The 25155-nt window shown below is 35.6% G+C and overlaps 2 protein-coding genes across 4 annotated transcripts in view; both read right to left on the bottom strand.

Annotated features, from left to right (window-relative positions):
- The window catches only part of LOC113079247 (B-cell receptor CD22-like), a 125778-nt gene extending 122564 nt beyond the window's left edge, over positions 1-3214 (bottom strand). The window contains exons 1-5 of one of the 2 annotated variants that reach the window (XM_026251469.1): positions 2347-3178; positions 1345-1407; positions 782-1171; positions 435-683; positions 79-336 (exon numbers count right to left, since the gene is read on the bottom strand). In XM_026251469.1, coding sequence (XP_026107254.1) covers positions 79-336; positions 435-683; positions 782-1171; positions 1345-1384 — 937 coding nt within the window. In that variant the 5' untranslated portion in view covers positions 1385-1407; positions 2347-3178. Of the gene's footprint in view, positions 1-78; positions 337-434; positions 684-781; positions 1172-1344; positions 1408-2346 lie in introns of both variants that reach the window. The other variant, XM_026251468.1, reaches the window with a different exon arrangement.
- Positions 3215-12792: 9578 nt separating this feature from the next.
- LOC113079250 (B-cell receptor CD22-like) lies at positions 12793-24939 on the bottom strand. 2 transcript variants are annotated; one of them, XM_026251474.1, is made up of 11 exons: positions 24810-24939; positions 18854-18922; positions 18414-18764; positions 18067-18315; positions 17727-17984; positions 17372-17620; positions 17217-17295; positions 14156-14192; positions 13991-14053; positions 13753-13818; positions 12793-13643 (listed from the first exon to the last, which is right to left on the bottom strand). In XM_026251474.1, the coding sequence occupies exons 1-11, from the start codon at positions 24826-24828 to the stop codon at positions 13629-13631; spliced, it is 1455 nt and encodes a 484-aa protein (XP_026107259.1). In that variant the 5' UTR covers positions 24829-24939; the 3' UTR covers positions 12793-13628. The 2 variants fall into 2 exon arrangements, with proteins under 2 accessions (XP_026107259.1, XP_026107260.1); XM_026251475.1 differs by lacking the exon at positions 24810-24939 and adding an exon at positions 20386-20703.
- Between the last annotated feature and the right edge of the window lie 216 nt (positions 24940-25155).

Genomic DNA, 25155 nt, shown 5'->3' with positions numbered 1-25155 from the left:
AAACATCATTATCAATAATGATAAAATTGAGGTGAAAGATGATTAAATGTCACTGTTACTGAACTATCTTTAACTCACACATAACATTTAAAGTCACAGCATCAGAGTATTTCTCTCCATGTTTATTTCTGGACTTGCACTTGTATTCTCCGCTGTGATCAGAGCTGATGTTTGAGATGCTGTAGATTCTTCTAGATCCTACAAACTTTCTTCCTTTAAACCATCTGAAGTTCAGAGCAGGAGGGTTTGAGTCACTGCTGCAGATCAGAGTCACTGAATCTCCCTCCACTATTTCACCAGATGGACTGATGGACACTGAGACTCTCTTTGGTGGATCTAAAGAGGGTACAGTTTAAATAATCTTTTTTGAACACAATATGCAGTTGGTGGTTTTGTGTGTGTGTGTTTTTAAGTACTAATGAATGTGTACTCACAGGTGACATTGAGCTGAACAGCAGGAGAGATGTAAATGTGTCTCTGTACACCACAGCTGTATCTGCCTGCATCCTCTCTTCTGACTGACTGCAGCAGGAGTTGATTGTTTCTGTCTCTTCTCTCAGTTAATGGCTGTGAGTTTCTGTACCAGATGAATGTTGCTCTGTCAGTCAGAGTGCAGCTGCTTTTACATGTCAGACTGACATTATGACCCTCTGTCACTGTCTCAGGAGACTCCACCTGAAGATCTGAACACAACACACACATTATATCTAGTGCTGCTGTCATACACTGATTATTATTCAACATAATGCACAGAAGAAGAGTGAAACCTCATCAAAGTCACCTGTGACAGTCAGAGTCACTCCTGGATCACTTGTCTGTTCCTGGCTATCATCATCATCATTATCATCATCATCAGTGATGAATCTGAAACAGTACATGTGTGAATCCTTCTGTGTCACATGACTCAGTCTGATGGTGCAGTTCTTCTGTTTATCTCCCAGATAATGAAGCCTCTGACTGTATTCAGGGTCCTCAGACAGATCTTTATGTTGCTCTCCTTCTTCACTTGATTCTTTATTTCCATCTTTAACAGGTGTTTTGGTCCAGAACACTTTCTTGATCTGATGTCCAGTAGGGTATGTATAATTGCAGTAGAATGTCACTGATGAGTGCTTTAGTGCACAGATGTGTGAAGGTCTGTAATTCACACCCCGATCAGCACTAGAAACCGCTGAAACACAGAATTCATAAAGAGCACAGCTTATATTAATTTAAGGCTTCAATATATAATCAAAATATATAATTTTAACCTCAGGTTCATATGAAATACTTGAAAAAAAAAAAAACATGATTGCAAAATGAGTCTACGCAATGTCTACAGAGTGAGCAGTTGCAGTGACTCACCATGAATCAAGAGCAGGAAGATCAAAATAGTAGCAGCCATTCCAACAAACTTCAGCAATACAACTACAACAAATATGCAGTAGATATTTAAAATTATTTAAAATCATGGCTGGAAAACCCGTGTGTTTGTTCTGGAAGGATCAACCCAGCCACCTGTATCCATTAAATTCCACACGATAAAATGTATATGTTACTTTAAATAGAGCCACTTTTATTTATCTTGGATCTTCAATCATAGAGAATGAACATATAAATATTACGTGTTTTTGTTTACAACTTTAATAATCTAACCAAATGTGCCTCATGAGCACAAAACCAGTCTTAAGTCTCTGGATATATTTTTAGCACTAGCCAAATAAACATTGTATGGGTCAAAATTATTGATTTTTCTTTCATGCCAAAAATCATTAGGGTATTAAGTAAAGAGCATGTTCCATGAAAATATATTGTACGTTTCTTGCCATAAATATATTTAATCTTAATTTTTGACTAGTAATATCCATAGCTAAGAACTTAATTTGGACAATTTTAAAGGTGATTTATAGTAACTAATATTTAGATATTTTTTGCACCATCATATTCTAGATTATAAAATAGTTGTATCTCGAGCCAAATAATGTCCTCCTAACACACCATCTAAATGTCAAACAATTGACACTTAAGACTGGTTTTGTGGTCCAGGGTCACAAATAGTGAAGCAAATATATGCCATCAATCAAGAAGTGAACAATGATCATTTAATTTTTTTTTTTTTTTTTATGCTTTAATTAATTTTTTTAATTATTTTTTTTATCATTTACATTTCATCTTGACTGAATATTTTATCTACATAAAACCTGGCCCAGCTTACGATTCTGCTGACACTGATTTTTTACTGAATAATTGTACAGTATCATACGAACAACTGATAATGTGGGTTTTTTTTTCTTAAAAAATAAGAAAAACGGAGACTTTGGGACAAAAAAAAAAAAAAAAAACATAAATATCAAAAGTCTGTCTTACCGTGCTCCAGCCTGAATGATAAATAATGAGATCAGGACACACACACAGTATTTATTCATCGTGGTAAACCAGCATGATTTAACTTCCTCTTTCCGAGTAAGTCCCTTGGTTTGTGGCATAAAAAACAAAACAAAAAAAAAAACACCTTTTAAGGAGATCTTCTTTTAGGCAAATGGACTGACAGACAGACATATAGACAGAAAGATAGATCTGAACATCTGCCGATGATGGTGTTTGCGTTTAAGCCCCGCCCTCAGCAGATACTACAGTCTGATGACTTTTGGGACTTCATCCCACACACCTGAGAGCATCATTCACCTGTGGACAGGTAAGACTGCTTTCATCTGTTCTTTCACACACAGAACATAACAGAGATAATTTATGACTTGATATCAAGCCAACAATAATGAGGTTTTCAGGGTTAAAACTATTGAACTGTTTAGTTTCAATAATTATAGAATGCATTCATGTTTATACAACCAAACTAACATAAAGCAAGATAAATAAATAGTTTTGTTAATGTAAAATCTCAATAGCACTGATTGCTTCTCTCTTACACACACACACACACACACACACACACACACACACACACAATCAGAAGTCAGAAACCTGTTTATAGAGAATAGCAACAAGATAATTTGAAAAAATGACCACCTCTAGTGGGCTGCATCACATTTAGAGGAACCAAACTGTCCTGATGACTTCAGAATCGCCTCCGTTGGTCAAATATATCTCAGAAGCAGATGAAGTTGTATTTACTCATTGCAGTGTCTGTTAGCAGCTGTCCATTAATCATTAGTTAGCTGCCCTTTGCCCAGCTGTCACAGATTGCCCAGCTAATCCAGCAATCATCCACTGAAAAAATGTTTCATTAATCCAATAAAAAAAAAAGATATTTTATAACTTGAGCCAATGAAAAATAAACAACTTGGCCTTTACAATATTTTCTATGCCTATGATAACTATTTTATAAAACTTAGCACAAAGTATATTTTTCTTGTTGAAGAAAGTCAATTAATTTAAATTTTATTTTTGATCCGAAGAAAAAAATATAGATTTAATATAAACAAAGATTCTCATTTAAGAAATGTATTTTTATAGTTTTTCATATAATTTAGAGCAAGTTATTCATTTGTCATTGGCTCAAGTAAAAAAATATAGATGTGTATTTATTACCCTAATTTTTTTGGGCACACAATTATTTTACTGGATAAATGAAAAATGTGTCTGTGTAATTCCAAGTTAAATCTATATGAGTGGTTTTATTTTTCCAATTTGTTAAACTAAAAAATAAATGAAGGCCTGAGATCGGTCGGTTCATCCATTACAAAGTTTTAGCTCAAGCTCTAGATGGGTTAGATGTGGATTCTTACTGGAGTCTGTCTTGTCAGCTGCATCCTAACAAAGTAAGAAACAGATCGATAAAGACATTATCAAGTCAGTTAGATAATGCTGTTGTCAAATACTAAAAATCATATGCTGTGTTCACACCATGTTCAACTTGTTCGAGCTGTTCATGTCCTTGGACCGAGAACTGTGCATTTCTATGGCAACACTTTCGATGACTAAATTAATCTGCAGTAGTCTGGTACAGTCACGTGATTCAAGTAGACAACTTTTCTGTGAAGATCAAACATTAATGTTACAGTCTTTATGAGGTAATCTGATTTAAGGGTTTCCACTGAATTGTGCAGTGTAGCTGTCAATAAAGTGATGCTCCTCAGAACAGCCCAGCAGGCACAGGATGTATTAGATGTATAAGATGTTATTTATTACTAATGAACAATATTCAAGAAAATTACTTTTTTCCATTTTTAGATACATTTTGGGAGAAAAATCTTTCGAGACACATAGACATCAATAATCAGTATATGAATCTCAACAATGGTGACATGCAGCAATGCATGCTGGGAGCCACCATAGTATAAAGCATGTCACCATTGTTGAGATTCATACGCTGATTGTTGATGTCTGTGTGTGTGTCATTGTAGGTTAAGTTTTTTGATCTCATGTTTGTTAAAAAATACTAACTGTTTGTTGTAATACTGCTGGATCCCATGTGACAGAAAAACGGGATTTGTAATATAAATGTACTAAAGGAACAACATAATTGTTAGATTAAAAAAAACATTGGGGAGTCAGGTTATTTCATGATAATCACCTGATCTCATGTCACTTTAGCTGTCTTTAATGCTGCAAATGTGCTTTACAAACACACTGTCACAAAAGACAAACAATGTAATAAGTGTTAAGAGCCCAACTAATGGAAACACTAATCACTGTTATGGTGTTTAACTGTTATGCTGTTATGGAAATTAAACACATTAGATTTAATCTCCTGTTAATTTTAAGAGCTTTTGTAGACGTCTGACAGAAATAAAGTCAGTCTGGTTAGTAATAAGTGAAGCTGGTAATGCTGTTTGTGTAGTTTGTTTAATCCTTCCCTTGCTGAGATCTTGAGATATTTAATGTGCTTCCATGCATTTCACCCTTTGTTGCAGTGTGGTGCTTATTCCAACCAAAATTCAACGTCTGTCTGATGTAGGAGTTTGCCGTCAAACAAAGTTGGGTTAAGACATCAACCCGACTTTCATTTTCAACCAAAATATGATGTCTGACTGACGTTGGATTAGTTGGAGTCCAGCGTCTTCCTGACGTCACATTGGTGTTACTGTGCTTGCTGGGAAGGTGCACACAATGTCCACTTTTTTTTTTTTTGGTTGTTGTTGTATGTTTGATCTGCTCTCCTGGTTGTTTATAACAATTTTTTTTTCTAAGGAAGACAATAAAAGAGAAACTTAAAATCATGGGTTTAACTCCCAGTGAAGTTACCATGCTTGAACTGATATAATTTTAAGGCTTGGATGAAAACAGATGATTTTGTGGGGGGCAAACAGTTCCATTATCTCCATTAGTTTACATTCTTCCTTTCCATGCAAGGAAGGGTATTTTATTGTTTGTGCAAGCACACTTGTTAATAAAACGTTTCTGATTCTGTTCTGTGTTTTTCCAGAATATTTATCAAAGTGATTGGTACATGTTGCAATTGAACACAGTGATGCAGGAGATGTTCAGAGACATTGATGGAGTCATCCTCTTGGATGTCTGGCAGATGACTTCCTGTCACTATCTACCTGAAAACATTCACCCAGGACCAGTTGTCATTGCTAATGAAATCGACATGTTGCTGTCATATATCTGTCCTGCCTGAGGCCTGTTCAAGTTGATTTGGTTCCATGAAGGAAATGGGAAACCTACACAGCAAAATCCCCAGTGTTAATTTAACACTCTGAGTGTGGACTCATACAAACACTGAAGCAGTGTTAAAAGTAACACTGCAGCAGAGTTGAAGTTAATGAGATAATTAAGAAGTTAATTGAGTTATGATTGACCATTATTGAAGACACCTGATGTTAACAAGCAGAATCACCAAACGAGAAAATCACAATCTGTGTGTCACCATTATAGTGGTCAGTGTTTGCTTTAGTTGGGATCTTGGCTTGTAATTTTTTAAGTTTCAAATTTGTGTGTCAAGCCAAGAGCAAAAATCATCAGGTGTTGATGATTGTGTTTTAATGTAATTGGTGCTTGACCTTAATCACTAAACTCATTTACAGTCTCTTCTCTTCTTACTGATTATTGATAACAGCTTAGATTCCACAATGAAAGACTTTGTATTTTTTATACATTTTGTAGGCGTCTCTTGTGATTCTGTGATTCAGATTTTTGTTTTTATTAAAGAGTTTTAATTTTAGGCACACACAGATAACAAGAACCAGCGTATGAATCTCAACAATGGTGACAAACAGCATATTCAGATAAAAAGATCTACTATGAACATCACAAAACTAGATACTAAAAATTCACATAATAACAGCAAAAATAAAATATTGTTAGAATAAAAAGTTAAAAAGTCAGTTCAGCTCATAATTTATTCATGCCACAATGCATGATGGGAGCCATGGATGAGTTTTTATTGGCTACAACATGCTTTTTTGAAGGTCACCGTTGTTGTGATGCTCACACTGATTCTTGATGTCTGTGTGTCTAAACTAAATAATTTTTTTATTATGTAGAAATAACTTTTTAAAAAACATGTCATATTATGGCAAAAATGCTGGATCCCTTTTTTTTCCCACCCAATTTATGCACAAAGTGAAGAAACCTGAACTCACTCATTCAGGTCACTCCATAACAATTACCCAAACCACAATCAAAACCACATGATTCCTTTAGCTCTGGTCTGTCTGTCTGTTACAACTCAGTTACCACAGCCACACAAAATCTAAAGTTAAGAACCGAAGGGTCAAGATCCCAACTGAAGCAAATACTGACCACTATAATGGTGACACACAGATTGTGATTTTCTTGTTTGGTGATTCTGCTTGTTAACATCAGGTGTCTTCAATGATGGTCAATCATAACCCAATTAACTTCTTAATTATCTCATTAACCTCAACTCTGCTTCAGTGTTACTTTTAAAACTGCTTCAGTGTTTATAGGTGTCCACACTCAGAGTGTTAAATTAACACTGGAGACTTTGCTGTGTACCTGTTTGGGGGAAGACTAATCAAATTGTTCCTTATCTGGATTTCCTCTAACACTGACCCAATGAAAATATCTTTTGGTTATCAGTTTTGTTTGTACAGTGTACCTCTAAACATATTGCTGTCCACTGTAGAAAAAAAAAAAAAAAAAAAAAAAAAAAATATATATATATATATATATATATATATATATATATATATATATATAAACACAGCAATTCACTGTTAGGCATGGCTGCCAAACAAAGACCCTCAAATTAATACAAATTATTCTAATTTAAAAAAAGTGCAAAAACTTCAACAAATCTTTCTTTTTTTTATACAGAGAAATAAAGCCATTTTAAAGATATTGCCCAAATTATTAGGGAAAAACGCACCAAACTCTATGCTACAGTAAAAAAAAAAAAACAAAAAAAAAAAAACTGGCAACATAAAAGTAATTGCTAGTGATGGGAAGATGAAGCCTCATGAAGCTTTAAGCTTTTCAGCCAAGTGGTTCACAAAATGGTTAATTTCTGGAAACTTAATTTGCTCACAATACCACCTGGTGGCCAACAAGTGTAAAACAAGCAGATATATTACAGACAGAGGTGTTAAGTCCAGGGGTCAGAAAGTAAAAGTCCTGCCATATTTTTGTTCCAGTCATGAACTCAGCAGCTGATTTCACCAGAGGAGGAACCAAGTCATTCCTTTCAAGTCATAAACTAGTCTAGTCAAATCCCAAGACATCAAATAGTTAAAGTCAATGAGATAATTAAGATACTAATTAAATGATGATTGTGCATTATTGATGAACAAATGCCATTATTGTGCCTTACAGAGGATCAGATGCTGATGTTTTATTGGTTAAAATGATGCCACCATCATGGAGATCAGTGTTTGCTTCAGTTGGGCTCTTGACCTTTGACTTCATGGGTTAGATATTTCTCTGCAAAAGTACATGTTCTGTTATAAAGCAGTGCAATCAGTGCAGAAAACCATTACTAGCTGCTTTTATACGATGAAATAATTATTAGGCATCAGCCTGTTTATTTCTTAAAAAATTAAAATAATTTCATTTAAAATATGTTCAGTTTTTAAATAACCTACATTGTGGAACTGCTACATACAAATGAACTGTTGTTTAATAGTGATAATTAATTTGAAATGTAATGCATACACATTTTTGAAACCTTTTCCTAATAAGACGCACAGACATCATGACCCAGCATATAAATCTCAACAATGGTGACAGTCAACAAAATGCTTCAAGCTGAAGTGCATGCTGGGTAAAACCATTGTACAAAAAACTCCCATCATGCACTGTAGCATGAATAATTATTGTAACCACTGTTGAGGATCATATGATAAGTGCTCATGTCTAAAATCCTGAGCCTGTACAATTTTTCTGTACAGAAAAAAAACAACACAACACATCTCTAAAAAATCCTCCCCCCCCCATATTTAAGCATTACAATAATATTTGTTTAATTGGACTTTTGTTGTAGCTCAGTAATAGCTGAACATCATGTAACAAACCAAAGAGAGACACCCTCATGAAGGTCATTTAAATGTTTGAATGTTTTAAATGATAAAAGGGCAATTTAATTTGCTATTTCAAGCTTTTAATACAGCAATTTGTTAATATTTACTATGTAACAAAACTGCAAGTGTTTAAAAGCAAATTTTGAATTATTAAAAGGGTCAAGAGCCCAACTAAAGAAAACACTGATCTCCATGATGGTGGCATCATTTTAACCAATAAATCATCCGATCCTCTGTAATTCTCAATAACAGCAGGTGTTAATCACTAATGCATAATCATCATTTAATTAGTCACCTAATTATCTCACTAACTTTAACTCTTTTAGGACTTGGGATTTACCTTGAGACTCATTTGTGACTTGAAAGGAATGACTTGGTTCCTCCTCTGGTGAAATCAGCTGCTGAGTTCATGGGTCGATCAAAAATATGGCATGAATTTTACTTTCTGAGCCCTGGACTTTACACCTCTGTCTGTAATATATCTGCTTGTTTTACACTTGTTGGCCACCAGGTGGTATTGTGAGCAAATTAAGTTTCCGGAAATTAACCCTTTTGTGAACCACTTGGCTGAAAAGTTTAAAGCTTCATGAGGCTTCATCTTCCCATCACTATCTATAAGCATACACAAATTTAAAGTGAAAAGTGATATTCAGCCACGTATGGTGACTTATACTCAGAATTCATGCTCTATATTTAACCCATCCAAAGTGCACGCACACACTGTGAACACAGAGCAGTGTTCATAATTTATGCTGCAGCACCCGGGGAGCAGTTGGTGGTTCAGTGCCTTGCTCAAGGACACCTAAATCATGGTATTGCCAGCCCAAGTTTCGAACCCACAACCCTAGGGTAAGGAGTCAAACTCTCTAACCACTAGGCCACGACTTCATATTGTTCAAATAGTCTAAATAAATAAAAGACCATAACATGGGTCAAACAACTTTTTTTTTATTATTGAAAGTTTGTGTCCAAAGCACCAAGTCTTGTATATTAACTTCTTTACTCAATGCATTTTAGACTGAAATCAACACATGTTACATAATGCATGTTAAATAAATTCAGTGTTAATTATACCTTAATACATTAGCAGTCTTGTGGCATGAGTCAGATTTATTTAACATTTTTGTTTGTTTTTAAAGGAACTATTACTATATTACGTATTTTAACATCAACCTAACCCACTGGGCAAAGTTACGTCCAGTAGACTTCTTTTTATGTCTTTGCAGATGTTGAAAAGACGTCCACAGAGGAGACAGAATGTTTTTATGTATTTTTTAAAAATGTTTTTATGTCTTCTGTACATCCGATATAGACGTTCATAGATCCTCCTTACAAGGTTCTGTGACTTTATTTCTGTCAAACATCTAGAGAAGCTCTTACTGAGAATTAACAGAGGTTTAAATGTGGATATTTGATTCATGAATTCTGGCTATGGGTCACCATACTTGGCTGAATGTCATGTCACTTTTATCTTTTTTTATGCTTATAGATAATAGGCCTTGTGTTCAGTAAACAAAAATATTTTGTTCTGATATTTTTTAGGTTAACATGCCTATTTATGTTGTGACAACTTGTGATATTAAGTTATTATTTTGAGTTGGGTGGACTTAAGTCCCCGTTTGTTAAGTTTACTCAAAAAAGTGCTTGCAATAAGTTGCCTTATTTTTTAAGTTGACAAAACTTTTTTTTTTATTTTTTTATTATATATATATATTTACAGTGCATAGAACTACATCTTAAGCAGACCTTGAGTGATTTTTTTTGCACTTACTTAATATAGCAAAGGAGATATCCGGGACACTTGGCTCTCCATGGATTGTTTCTGGCAGGTGTCAGAGGTGTAAAAAAAACTTGTAAAAACTTGTAAAGCCATTCCTACCCAGCTTTTTTCTCACCATTGCCAGATATTTTGTAGTGGGTCCTCTCAGCTTCTCAGTCCTATGCGCACTGTCCACTTTTCCCCTGGTTGTAATGCCTCTACTCATAAACCCAGCATACAGGAGAACACAACACATCTCTACTGTTCTCACCTGGGCTCCCATCCTCATCCTGAGGATCCTCAGACCAAACCACCAGCAAGAAAAGCTGCTGTCCCAAGTGTTATCAGTACAGTCCAAAAGACCACCAGCTGCCCACTGCCCTCCCTCAATCACTAGGTCTACAACTACAACAAGCTTACAGCGGATTACTGTATTTCTGCATTTGAAATGTTGAACTTTTTTTGTGTGTCTTTTTATTATGTTTTATAAGGCAAAAATGTAAATATTGCAATACTTCACTGCCTATAGACAATTTGGTATGTTAAGAAAGTTTATCATATATGGTCTATGATTCATTATATAGTTATCTGTTGTTAAAGAGGATTATTTGTACTGGATATACTTACAGAACCTCTGCAACTGAAAATAAGTATGTTTGCTGTTGACTTTAAAACTTATAGTTATTGACAGACAGTCCTGTGACAACTAGCCCCAAATCAATCTCCAATACATCAGGTATTTGACAGAGCACTTACCCATTTCACCAACACAGTCCTACAAAAATGATCAAACTGATACCAACAACCAGCACTGGTGTTTTCAGACTCTAAATGTCTCGTGATTAACATATTATATTTCAATATGATTCTGACACCTTAACTAGTAGTGATAAAGCAGAAGAAGTGTTTTAGCAAATGACATGAAGGCCAATGAAAGTTAAACTGAGATACATTTTATTTTAGCTCATAAAGCTGCTCCTGTTGTGTTTTCAAACTTGGAAATATCTTAATGGAATCAATTGCATGCAGTTGGAGATGACAAGGATCCTGTGCCTGAGAGACAAAGAACACATTGCTTGAATAACTATAATTTGAATTTGCAAACCAGCCATTATGGTTTGAGAACTAATGGACCCAGGATTGTGAAACACAGGATGGTAATGCATCGATATTAGGATATCAGGATGGTAATGCAGTGACTGCAATATGCTGTGATTCACCATTTCAGAACATAAAAACTTTTTATTCTGTCAGTGGCCTTGTTCTCGAATCCATCACGAGTCTCTAAATGAAACAATAATACAGTTTTCTCTGTGAGCTAGGTGTGAATAAATAAATAAATATTTAATATTATCAAAATTATCCATAAATATTTTTTTTGTATGTAAACTCAGATTAATGAGGCCTACAAAACATTTGTTCCATAAATAAACACAAAACCAGTTGTAATTGAAAGACTACAAGCAGACAAAGAGATCGATTCCAATATTTGTTGCTAATTTATCATAAAATTAGATTTATAAGCTATTTTTTTTTGTATAAAATAAAAGCTATTTATAGCATGATTCTTGGTTAAGAGTGTGAAAAACTGTGCAGATATATATATATATATATTTAAATATTTTAATTAATATTGACAAAATTATCCACAAATAAGTTTTTTTTTTTCACTCAAAACCTGAAGTACGTCAGCTAAGATTAATGAAGCCTAGAAAACATTTGTTCCACAAATAATTGAAAGAAAAACAAACTGACAAAAAGACTGATACCAATGTTAAGTGATAATTTTGCATAACAAGATATTTATAAGCTATTTTTTTTTTTGTAGGACGGTTATTTTTGACCAGGAACACCAGAAGTGTATCAAGTTTTAATTTTTAAAAATATATTTATTATGTAAATTAACAATTTTTGCGATTGAAGTAGTTATACCCTGTGTGAACAAAGTCAGTACTTCTTGTTTGAAGATTCGATTGATGTATTGCTCTTATCTGTACGATTAAAACTGAGAGTGTAATTTAAGTTCTTTTCGGGGTTATCAGGAGAAAATGACTCAAAACGCATATATGCGTTAATAGACTCGAAAGGGTTAAGTAACTTTTCAGGAGAAAGACAATTCTCTCTGGGTCAAAATGACCTGAACACTTCAAGAGTGTTAAATACATTAGTTATATAATTATATAATTATAATAATAAAACAATCTTTTTTTTTTCTCTCCAGAAGTCTCTAAATGTAATGCTGTTTAATATTTGTTATACTGTTCTGATAGAAATGTGCACAACTGATCAGCTACAGGCGGCCTAATGAACTAGGCTTTAAACATGATATAAAGCATAAATAATAATACTAATAATAAATTTGAAAATGGCTACGTCATTGGAAAGGTATGAAACTCGGTCACTATGTAATCCCCCCCCCACACACACACACACACACACAAATATAAAATCATGGACTTGATTCGAAAAAGCTAAATGGTGGTAAACAAAAATAAATAAAAGAATAAAAAAATAAATAACATGTTTTTTTTTTTTCGGACTAAAATTTCTTCCATTACAAAAAAAATGGGAAATATGCAAAAATACAAAGATTATTTGTATTATTATTTTTTTTTGTGTGTGTGTATACAATATACAATTATAGAAATTATGTGTACAGAAATACAAATCATTTATTACGTGGAAAACAAAATGTTCACAGCAATGAAGGAGTGACTCTCTATAATATCAAGAGTGCAAAATAGACACACACCACCCTCCCACCCCACAGACAAACATACAGTATAAGAACTATGTGACTGTAACACAAAGCATTTTTCTGCAAATGTGGGAAATAAAATCAATAATTGACACATTAACACAATGCAGTAAAAACACAGACATTATAAAAAGGGGTTAAACCCTAAAACATCAAGAGTACAAAAAATACCCACACACAGACACAAACTCAAACACAGACTCACTTACTGTACACACTCTCACATATACACACACAAAAATAAACTTGATGCGAGTGTAATGGCAAAATTGAGCCATAATTCAAATAAGAGGTTGAATATATATATACTTTTTTTTTACTTTGATGTTATGTGTAATAAAATGTCTTTCTCTGTGTTCATGTTAATTCAAAACTGATATTTCAAATCAGCATTAAAAAAACTAAATTGAACAAAAATGTATTACATTGATTTTACTGAAAAAAAAAAAAATAATGTTACATTTCGGGTGTCTGTTTACTTCTGACCACGGACAACATAAGTGCAACTCAAAAAATGAACAATATCAAAGGGTTAAGTGATTAGACACTTTTACAATTCATTAACTTTTAACTGCTATTTGAACTCATATGATCTGCAAATTACTTCAACCATATCATGAAATCTCCAGGTCTATACCCACAAAGAGATTTATAAAAGCTGTACACCTTTCTGTGGTCCCAGAACACTACTTCATCTTCTTCGTGTCTTCATAAAAAAAAAAAAAAAAAAGAAAAAGAAAAAAAAAATACATTAAAATAATGAGAACAGTCATTAGGAAAGGCTACTAGATTGTATTTTGTCTCTATGTACTTACTGGAATATTTTCATACACAGAAGAGTTCGGTTCAGGTTTACAGGTATTAGAGCCATGTTGAGCAGCCTTTGTGAAGGAAGAGACAAAGTACATATATTCAGCACTGTATCATTTAAATGTCTATATTTGTTAGACATTTTATATTTTTACCCTGACATTGAAGAGTGTTTAATGTATTTTTGGCCAACGTTGAGGATAGTATAGTATTTTATAGGAAATCTTTAGCTAAAATACTTACAGTTACATTCTCATACAGAGGATTAGTCATTTCAGCATCGCAAGCTTGTCCATCATGATACATCTTTGCCGTTAAAACAAACAAACAAACAATAGAGAGAATATAAGTAACGTCTACAAACTCAACAGATAAAGTCATCTACATATATATTTTTTTTTTTCTCACCTGAGCATTTTGTGCACAATTTCTGTTTTTTAACCATCTGCAAAGACCAACACAATTACAGCCAATCAGAACTTGTCTTAAGTTATGATTTTGAACCAGTGACATTTCTTTATTGGGTGGGCTGTTTTGAATGTGACGAATTCTGGTGCATCTACACGGTTCCCTTTTTGTACAGTTCACTCACATTACATTTAAAAATCTGAAAATCAGTTTTCTCTGAATAATGGAGCCTGATTTGTTCATATTTGTGTATCATATTTCTAGCGCCATTTGCAAATGTGGCACATGCAGGCCATTCCTGCACACCTATGATGAGCTCGTGGACAAACTTGGAGTAGTGAGGACGTGCGGAGAGAAGGGTATTCTTGCACAACCGGAGGCTGCAGTTACAGGACCGCAATTCTGTGACCGCAGCTTTAGGACCCTAGTATTTTTGTGACAGCGCCACCTACTGTACTGGATCAACACTAATTAAAGGAAGTATAATTAGAAGTATTATAAGTGAATCTAGCCTGCACATTAATTAAACTTATCAGATGACAAGAGCATGGTTGTTGTAAGGTTTGTAAGATTTACCTGCAGCTTAATGTATTAGTGTGAATACTGGCTTAATAGTCGTTGTTTTACCATATTTATGTATAAAATATATTTCATAATTAAACTGCACTGACTGCCTAGTTGCAGTATGTGTTAGCCTGTTGTTTTGGCATTATTTTGCAATGATAAATTAGGCATTTGGCAATTTTAATAGTTTGTTACAATTTGGCCTAATCTGCAGGTCTACTCCACATACAGTTATACATTGCTATCATGTGTTAGTTTCTGTCATGTTTTGCATGGCCAATATGAAGGGATTTTATGGATTCAATTAGGCTCATTGTAGGACAGATGATTAAAAAAGGCACTAGGGATATTTTCATGATCTCAAAATATTCTAACAAGTACACTCTCTCTTTTCCAAGATAGATATAACAATCCAAAAAGGGAGATCCCTGCCCGAATTGAAGAGATGCACCACATGCTGCAAGGACTTTCACTTTTCATATATATATATATATATATATATATATATATATATATATATATATATATATATATATATATATATATATATATATAAATATATTCCAGTTGAATATGTTAAACAAATGTTTCTTATTTATCTCTCTCTGTCTCTTGCTCTCTCTTTCTTTAGAGTTGAAGCCTACAGCCGTTCTATCCATGCAGCAACTGATGGAAAAGGGAAAAGGGGTTCACTTTGGTGCTGTTGTGATGTTGTCACAAAAATGACATGTACATTCTGTACAGACCAAGAGTTTGGACACACCTTCTCATTCAAAGAGTTTTCTTTATTTTCATGACTATGAAAATTGTAGATTCACACTGAAGGCATCAAAACTATGAATTAACACATGTGGAATTATATATGGAATTATATACATAACAAAAGTGTGAAACAACTGAAAATTTGTCATATTGTAGGTTCTTCAAAGTAGCCACCTTTTGCATTGATTACTGCTTTGCACACTCTTGGCATTCTCTTGATGAGCTTCAAGAGGTAGTCACCTGAAATGGTCTTCCAACAGTCTTGAAGGAGTTCCCTAAGAGATGCTTAGCACTTGTTGGCCCTTTTTGCCTTCTGTCTGCGGTCCAGCTCACCCCTAAACCATCTCGATTGGGTTCAGGTCCGGTGACTGTGGAGGCCAGGTCATCTGGCGCAGCACCCCATCACTCTCCTTCTTGGTCAAATAGCCCTTGATGCCTTCAGTGTGACTGTCATAGTAATGAAAATAAAGAAACCTCTTTGAATGAGAAGGTGTGTCCAAACTTTTGGTCTGAACTTTTTTTTTGGTCTGAACTATAATATATATATATTTTGGTCTTTTGGTCTGAACTATAGTTTAGTGAACTGAACTTTAAACTTTTGGTCTGAACTATAATATATATATATATATATATATATATATATATATATATATATATATATATATATGTATGTATGTATGTATATATGTATATAAATAAACATTCTTGAATGATTCTTGTGTCTTGTCTTGCCTCTCAACAACTTTTAAAATATTGGCTGTAATTTAGTGACTCCATAAGCTGATTCCAACTTTAACTTACCTGATAATGAGCTAATTCACCTTAAGGAAGTGAATCAATATACTGTATAATTCAAGACTTTTAAGGTTCTTCATTTTTTACAATTGTTTTAACATTGATATACATCAATTTTACAAAATTGATATATCATTTATTTTTTGTGTAAATTCATGTTTAAATTTAAAATTGTGACTCAAAGCACACTTAGTAATTTAACTCTGCTGCATTTTGAATCAAAAATCACATTTAAAAACATGCTACTGAGATTAATATATTGATACTATATACAAAGTAACGTGACTGCAAACTAAACCAACAGGATACTAGAACTGCGTTCCTGAAACTGCAGCCATCGCTATATTGGCCAGTATGGTAGGTGGCGCTGTCACGAAAAACTAGGGTCCTAGAACTGCGGCCCAGATCTGCAGTCCTGAATCTGCAGCCTCCGGTTGTGCAGGAACATACTATTGGGTGCGGAGCCTCATAGAATTTTGGTCAGATGCCCATGAGCATGTCAGAGTTAAGAAGAATTAATACACGCCTCCGCTTGAAGTTACGAGCGATTCCCGCTCGCCGTTTGCAGGGTATTAGAAATTCTGAAACCACGCCCACTTATCTCAACAAGCAGGCAATAGACCTGTCACTCAAGTGGCCATGTCCTTAATTATGCAAAACTTTAAGGCTTAATCTAATTTAAACAGAAGAGTTATATTACAATATTCAGAGAAAACTGAGTTTCCCCATAGTGTGGTAAACACAGTTCTCATTCCAATAACCGTAGGGGAGCCAAGGTTATTTTTAGTAACCAGATTGTTTACCCCAGCAATGAACAGAGCTACAGCCTTCCTTATTCAATACCTGAGTGAGTAGCTATAAGTGTGGAAATAGACCATCATGAAGTCTCTCTTCTCAATCATTTACAGACATTGCATATTACCATACAAACATATCGTACAAAATCAGCATCGTGATGATGAAAACTGCAGCTCCACAAGCTCCACAAACCATAGATATGTGTAATGTCATCAGACGTCCTGCAACAGAGACAAGAGTAAAACACTAGAACAGATTAGTTTGCTTACTTAAGAAAGAGTAAATTAGATGCTCTACCTTTAACAGTGACCGTAACAGCATCTGATCTCTGAGATCCATGTTGATTGTGAGCTTCACAGTAGAAGCGTCCACTCTGTAGTGCAATGAAACTCTGTCCAGATCCAACAGAGGAGCTTTGATTCTCCTGAAACCAGCTGAAGTTCAGAGCAGGAGGGTTTGAGTCACTGCTGCAGATCAGAGTCACTGAATCACCTTCCAAAAACTGACCAGACTGAATGATGGACACTGTGACACTTCTGGGAGGGTCTATTAACAATCACCAAATTAATTAAGATGCTGACACAAACTTAAAATATAAAACTAAAGAGGGCTGGGTCAAACAGAGAATTATCTTTTTTTATGATTAACTCACACATGACATTCAAAGTCACAGCATCAGAGTACTTCTCTCCATGTTCATTGCTGGACTTGCACTTGTATTTTTTACTATCATCAGAGCTGATGTTTGAGATGCTGTAGATTCTTCCAGATCCTACAAACATTTCTCCTTTAAACCAGCTGAAGTTCAGAGCAGGAGGGTTTGAATCACTGCTGCAGATCAGAGTCACTGAATCTCCCTCCACTATTTCACCAGATCCATTTATGGACACTGTGACATTCTTTGGTGGGTCTTAAGAGAACAAAAATATGAAGTGTAGCTCCAAACATGAACTTAATAAGTTATTAAAGAGAACTAATGAATGTGTACTCACAGGTGACATTGAGCTGAACAGCAGGAGAGATGTAAGTGTGTTCCTGTACACCACAGCTGTATCTGCCTGCATCCTCTCTTCTGACTGACTGCAGCAGGAGTTGATTGTTTCTGTCTCTTCTCTCAGTTAATGGCTGTGAGTTTCTGTACCAGATGAATGTTGCTCTGTCAGTCAGAGCGCAGCTGCTTTTACATGTCAGACGGACTGAATCTCCCTCTGTCACTGTCTCAGGAGACTCCACCTGAAGATCTGAACACAACACACACATTATATCTAGTGCTGCTGTCATATACTGATTATTATTCAACATAATGCACAGAAGAAGAGTGAAACTTCATCAAAGTCACCTGTGACAGTCAGAGTCACTCCTGGAACACCAAGCCATTTCACATTAGGTTGATCAGTTGTGAATCTGAAATAGTACATCTGTGAATCCTTCTGTGTCACATGACTCAGTCTGATGGTGCAGTTCTTCTGTTTATCTCCCAGATACTGAAGCCTCTGACTGTATTCAGGGTCCTCAGAAAGATTTGGATACTCATAATCAGCATTTTTATCTTTTGTTTTGGTCCAGAACACTTTAATGATCTCACGTCCAGTAGGGTATGTAAAACTGCAGCTCATTATCACTGACGAGTTCTTTAGAGCGCAGATGTGTAGAGGGATGTAATCCACATGCTCTGTCTCACTATAAGCCCCTTAATAAAAAACACACTGAATAAATTAGCAGCAGCTTGTGCATTAAAATGCAGTGTGCAAAAAAAGTGTTTCTGTTGCAGAGACTCACTGTGAATCACGAGCAGAAAGATCAGAGAAAGAGGAGGAGCCATTCTGACTGACATCATCATAGCAACACCTACAATAAATGCACATATTTTTCAGCTTTAAAGTCAGCATGAAACAAATTTGTCATTTCATGTTCAGAAACTGTTATAAAGCTCCTTAACTGAGTTCAGTGCATTGCTAGTGTCTACAGTGTTTACACTGGGGCTAGTTGTCACACATTTAAATACCTCTTTCTGTATAGATACACAATTTCAAGTCTTGGGTATGAAAGTCTGTTGAATATTACCACTGCTATTCCTCAGCAGAAAGGGTTACGCAGCACATCTCTGTGATGTTGGCACTCCATAAATACAAATAATCACCACAATTATGCCATTTGTTTGTGCTACAACTGTGCCGATTTGTGCCACAAAAACTAACGTTTGTGCTGGTTTGTTTTTTGAATATTAAACATAATTTTTGGGATGTCACTCTCCACCCCACGCCATTGAAATTCCTCAAAACTGCTTCCATTCATTTGTGCTTGGTTTGTTCTGTAAAAAAAAAAAAAAAAAACAAACAAAAAAAAAAAACAATGCAACCATGACCTCTTCTAAAATATAATGGAAACTTCAGTCTCCAACTCATTAGCGCAGTCGCAGAGTATAAAAAAAGAGTTAGTGTTTCTGCCTAAAAATCTTAAGTTTAGTTTTCACTAACTTCATATTTCAAGTTGACCAAGCTTACATTTAAAGGCAGCATGAACTTTTATACTCCGTAAATCATAACAAATATCTAAAGGAAAAGTGATGTCAGGCAAGCCTTTTGTCCAAATTCCTGTCTTTCATAGTTTGCAAATCTGCTGGTTTTATTGTAAGTTTTATTGTTAGCGACTTCAACAAGTACCAAATCCAAAATTTTCTTTGTGCGTATAACATTATTTGACTGAAATTTCGTCAGAACAGGCTATTGCAACTTAAGATCACATGATCAGGTTCTTATTTGTTGCTATTTAATCTTATTTCTTACAGAAATTGAACAAGACTCTTTAATGTATTTGCACTCACAATATATATATATATATATATATATATATATATATATATATATATATATATATATATATATATATATATTCAACGTCTTATTTGAGTTATGGCTCAATTTTGCCATTACAGTCACACAAGTTTATATGTGAGAGTGTGTCAGTGAGTCTGTGTTTGCGTTTGTGTCTGTGTGTATGTGTGTGTGCGTGTGTGTATGTTTTGTACTCTTGATGTTTTAGAGTGTAACCCCTTATTTGGTAAAATACAAACAAATATAAGCAAATTAACATGCCAGTGTCATAATAACGTCGATATTTGGTACACAGAAACACATTTAACACGAAACCGTTGAGTAAATATCAGTTAAAGAAAAGTAGGTCATGGAATTTCTCCACGCTGCGCGGAGCACAGAGAGATTTCCTGCGCCACAAACTGGTCCTGTATCAACCGCTAAATCGGCGTCTTCTCTTCCATTCACAGAAATGAAACAAATTATTCAAGTTCTCACCGGCTTCCGCTACTGGATTTGACGGTATTTTCACGTGCAGTTTTCACGTCCCAGCTCATCAGTTATCGGAGGTCTCGTCTCATGACAGCACTGATCCCCTGCGATTCCGCCCTTCGCCCCGCTTGGCTGAGAATTTATTACAATTATTATGTATTTTTCTTATGCAGTGCGGTAAATAAACATTTTTAAGAGGGACAGCAAAACTTTCTATTAGCTGTTAAATGCAGTCATGCAATACAGTTATCCTACATAGACTCTCATAGGCATATTAACTGCTTCTGTTTTTCTCCTCCTGACTTTAAGCACAGCCATGGATGAAATCAGTTGGGAGGAAAATAAAAAAATAACTTTGTCAACATAATTGTGGTCAGTATTTGCTTCATTTGGGCTCTTGAGCCTTTTAACGGTTTTGATAAGTTTGCTTCTAAGTTATTTTTCTCTATAATTAATTAATCTGATTAATGTGTTACATTGCCAGCCCTAGTAAAAAAAATAAAAATAAAATAAATAAAAAATATATATGATATATATATACATATATATATATATATATATATATATATATATATATATATATATATATATATATATATATATATATATATATATATATATATATATTGTGACATGCGTCCCGAGCGCTCGTCAGCGTCGCCCTGGCAACACACCGGAATCACCGGCACGAGCTCATCACGGGCTGAGCGGCCGCACCTGCAGCTCATCAAGCAGTGCCTACTTAGGCAGAGGAGGAAGACAGAGTGGTGAGGAATGTCTCCCAACAAAGACGCTAACCCTTACCTCCTCTGTTACAGAGAGCAGCGTGTGACCGTCAGCCCCACCAAGGAGAGCACAGCACGGGATCCACCACTCAGGACACAGCGAGCACGAGGGACTTGGAGCGCCACAGGAGATCACCGCCTTCACCCAGAGCACCTATCTTTAATAAATCCACCCTTCGGGGACTTTCTCTGTCAATCGGTTGTCGTGTAGTTCCTCACCCCGCCACAATATATATATATATATATATATATATATATATATATATATATATATATATACTCACCTAAAGGATTATTAGGAACATCATACTAATACTGTGTTTGCCCCCTTTCACCCTCAAAACTGCCTTAATTCTTTGTGGCATTGATTCAACAAGGTGCTGAAAGCATTCTTTAGAAATGTTGGCCCATATTGATAGGATAGCATCTTGCAGTGGATGGAGATTTGTGGGATGCACATCCAGGGCACGAAGCTCCCGTTACACCACATCCCAAAGATGCTCTATTGGGTTGAGATCTGGTGACTGTGGGGAGCATTTTAGTACAGTGAGCTCATTGTCATGTTCAGTGTTGGGTATAGTTACTTTGGAAAGTAGTTAGTTAGTTTACAACGTTACCATCAATTAAAAGTAATCAGTTATGATACAGCGTTACCTATTCATAAAAGTAACGCGTTAGAGTACTCATGCGTTACCAAAAATTAAAAGCCGTTTGCAGCGGCTCACACACGACAGACACAGCCCCCGGCCCCTTTAAATGCACCTAGAGGTCTTGACTCCCGACAATGAATAACGTCAGTCATCCGACTAAATTAACACTGCAGGATAACAATAACAGGAAAGACAGTCAGCAATCGGCTATTCCACATGGCGTTTTATTTATTTATTATCACAGAACATATTATTAATCAAAATTCGCACCTAACGTTACCCAGCCCTGGTAGCCTAGGCTACTGTATATTATGAGCACCACAAGATAACTCCTGATTTTTCTTTAACTTTAAATAATGCAGTTATCAAAGTACAAGTATGCTTACTTGTAAACACAACCTTAAACAGGCTTGCAGATTTAAATCCATTTAGAAATGATGAACAACCAGCCAGCCAAAGATCCAACAGAAATTAACAGCTGCCTGTCAAACAAAAATGATAACAAACCGACCGAATTAAATCCTTCACTGCCACACAGGCAAATGACAAATCGCTTAATAGCCGAACTAATTATTATTAAAGTGTCACTCACAGTCACAAGCCTAAATTCGCTTTAACACAGTCCTCTTACATTTACTCTTCAAAGTAGTGATTAAAACGTAGCGTTAAATTTGAGGTAGAATTTTTGGCGGTCGACAGAAGCTTTTCACCAAAGCAGAGTGTGCATTTTACCGTTATGTTCTTTTCTTTTTCGTTGACAAATTGAAAATAATGTGCGTACTTCCATAAACCAAACGCTGTCCTCTCTGCTATCTTGCCGGGAGTTCGAAAAAAAAAAAAAAAACACACACACACACACACACACACACACACACAGGGTCAGGTGCAGGGCACAGACGCATCACAGCCATTGACTTTACGATCACAGAGCTTCGGCTCCGCTGATACATCCGCAGGTGGCACAGTAGACCTAGGACTACTGTCTGACAAAAAGCAGGCTGCAGTCGGGATTTTCCTTTCCTTAAAATAACGGATTACTTTTTTTAAAAAAATAACGAAGTTACTGATTACTTACGCACGAAACTAATGCGTTAAGTTACAAATTTCAGGAAAAAAGTAATTAGAGTACTCTAACGCGTTATTTTGTAACGCGTTACCCACAACACTGGTCATGTTCAAGAAACCAATTTGAAATGATTCGAGCTTTGTGACATGGTGCATTATCCTGCTGGAAGTAGCATCAGAGGATGGGTACATGGTGGTCTTAAAGGGATGGACTTGGTCAGAAACAGTGCTCAGGTAGGCCGTGGCATTTAAACGATGCCCAATTGGCACTAAGAGGCCTAAAGTGTGCCAAGAAAACATCCCCCACACTATTACACCCCCACCAGCAGCCAGCCTAGTTGTAACAAGGCATGATGGATCCATGTTCTCATTCTGTTTACTCCAAATTCTGACTCTACCGTCTGAATGTCGCAACAGAGATCGAGACTCATCAGACCAGGCAACATGTTTCCAGTCTTCAACTGTCCAATTTTGGCGAGCTCGTGCAAATTGTAGCCTCTCTTTCCTATTTGTAGTGGAGATGAGTGGTACCCGGTGGGGTCTTTTGCTGTTGTAGCCCATCCATCTCAAGGTTGTGGCTTCACAAATGCTTTGCTGCATACCTCGGTTGTAACGAGTGGTTATTTCAGTCAAAGTTGCTCTTCTATCAGCTTGAATCAGTCGGCCCATTCTCCTCTGACCTCTAGCATCAACAAGACATTTTCACCCGCAGGACTGACGCATACTGGATGTTTTTCCCTTTTCACACCAGTCTTTGTAAACCCTAGAAATGATTGTGAGTGAAAATCCCAGTAACTGAGCAGATTGTGAAATACTCAGACCGGCCCGTCTGGCACCAACAACCATGCAACTCTCAAAATTGCTTAAATCACCTTTCTTTCCCATTCTGACATTCAGTTTGGAGTTCAGGAGATTGTCTTGACCAGGAATATACCCCTAAATGCATTGAAGCAACTGCCATGTGATTGGTTGATGAGTTAATTGCATTAATGAGAAATTTAACAGGTGTTCCTAATAATCCTTTAGGTGAGTGTGTAATGTATATATAATATTTGTATGCAAATCAGTTGTTACTTTCAAAATTAACAAAAGGATTCCCTGCATAATTTAGTTTAGAAAAATGGAGAAAACGATTATACAGTATGCACGTTGTTAATTATTTCTTAATTCTCACTCCAGGCTGAAGCTGTCAGCTCTGTTTGAAGTTGAAGTTTTAGGTGTCCTGAATAACATTTAAAAAATTTTGAGCAATGTTGCAGGGCAACTTTGATTAATGTTGCTGTCAAAGGGCAACCGAGAATACAGCAACATATACCCTAGTAAACTACAGTTATGCCACTCTGCTTACTTGTGTCCATATGCAACAGTAAATAAATACGTTTTAAGAAGAGACTTAAAACCAGCATATGTTTTTGCAGTTCTTATATTCCCTGGCAACTTGTTCAAGGCACGACCTCCTTTCGATTTCAAGCGTGTCCTTGGAACAGTCAACTGAGGACTACTAGTTGATCTGGAGGCATTACAGTGGAACAGAAGGAGATCAGAGATATATGACCTACATGTATATCCAGATATATTTTTTTACCTATTCTTAATGGAAAATTGCCCCAGCAACATTGATCAAAAAAAGTTGTCCAAAATTGCTCCAAAAGTTGCCACGTTTCATCAGCCTAGCGTTTGAAGCTACAGTATGTATGTAACTAATGTGGGATAATGTGAAGTATGCAATCATAGGATTTAATCATGCTTTTTTATGGCAGGTTGGGTTAAAACACTGCTTTCCTGTTATGATCTATGAAACCCCTGACTTAGCCTTTGCCAACCCAAATATACAACTCTAGCTCCACCACTGCAGCTCTGTTACAACTAGCCCCAAACAATCTCCATTACGTAAGATATTTGACAGAATGATAAAAAAACACGTTCTTACCCGTTTCATCAACTCTCATGACCGCTGATAGCAGTATAAATGATCCCGATAAAACCAGCGTTGGTGATGTCACACTCTAAATGCCACATGACTAAATTTAACACCTCAGCTAAAAACCAGAAACAGAGTTCAGCATCTAAGAAACTTGATGTTAGTCCATAAAGATACTCATAATGTTTTCACACTTGGAAATATAACCAGTTAATCAGTTGCATGCAAACAATGATAACAATGAACCTGCTCTTAAGAGACAAAAAAAACTGCTTTAATAACTGACTTTATTTTGAATAAGTAGACTAGCTATCATGGTGTGCACCAGACTGTAAAACACTGGAAAGCATTACAT

This window comes from Carassius auratus, unplaced genomic scaffold (assembly GCF_003368295.1).
Source record: "Carassius auratus strain Wakin unplaced genomic scaffold, ASM336829v1 scaf_tig00027515, whole genome shotgun sequence".
Classification (NCBI taxonomy): domain Eukaryota; kingdom Metazoa; phylum Chordata; class Actinopteri; order Cypriniformes; family Cyprinidae; genus Carassius; species Carassius auratus.
This window is presented reverse-complemented; position numbering and strand designations above follow the sequence as displayed.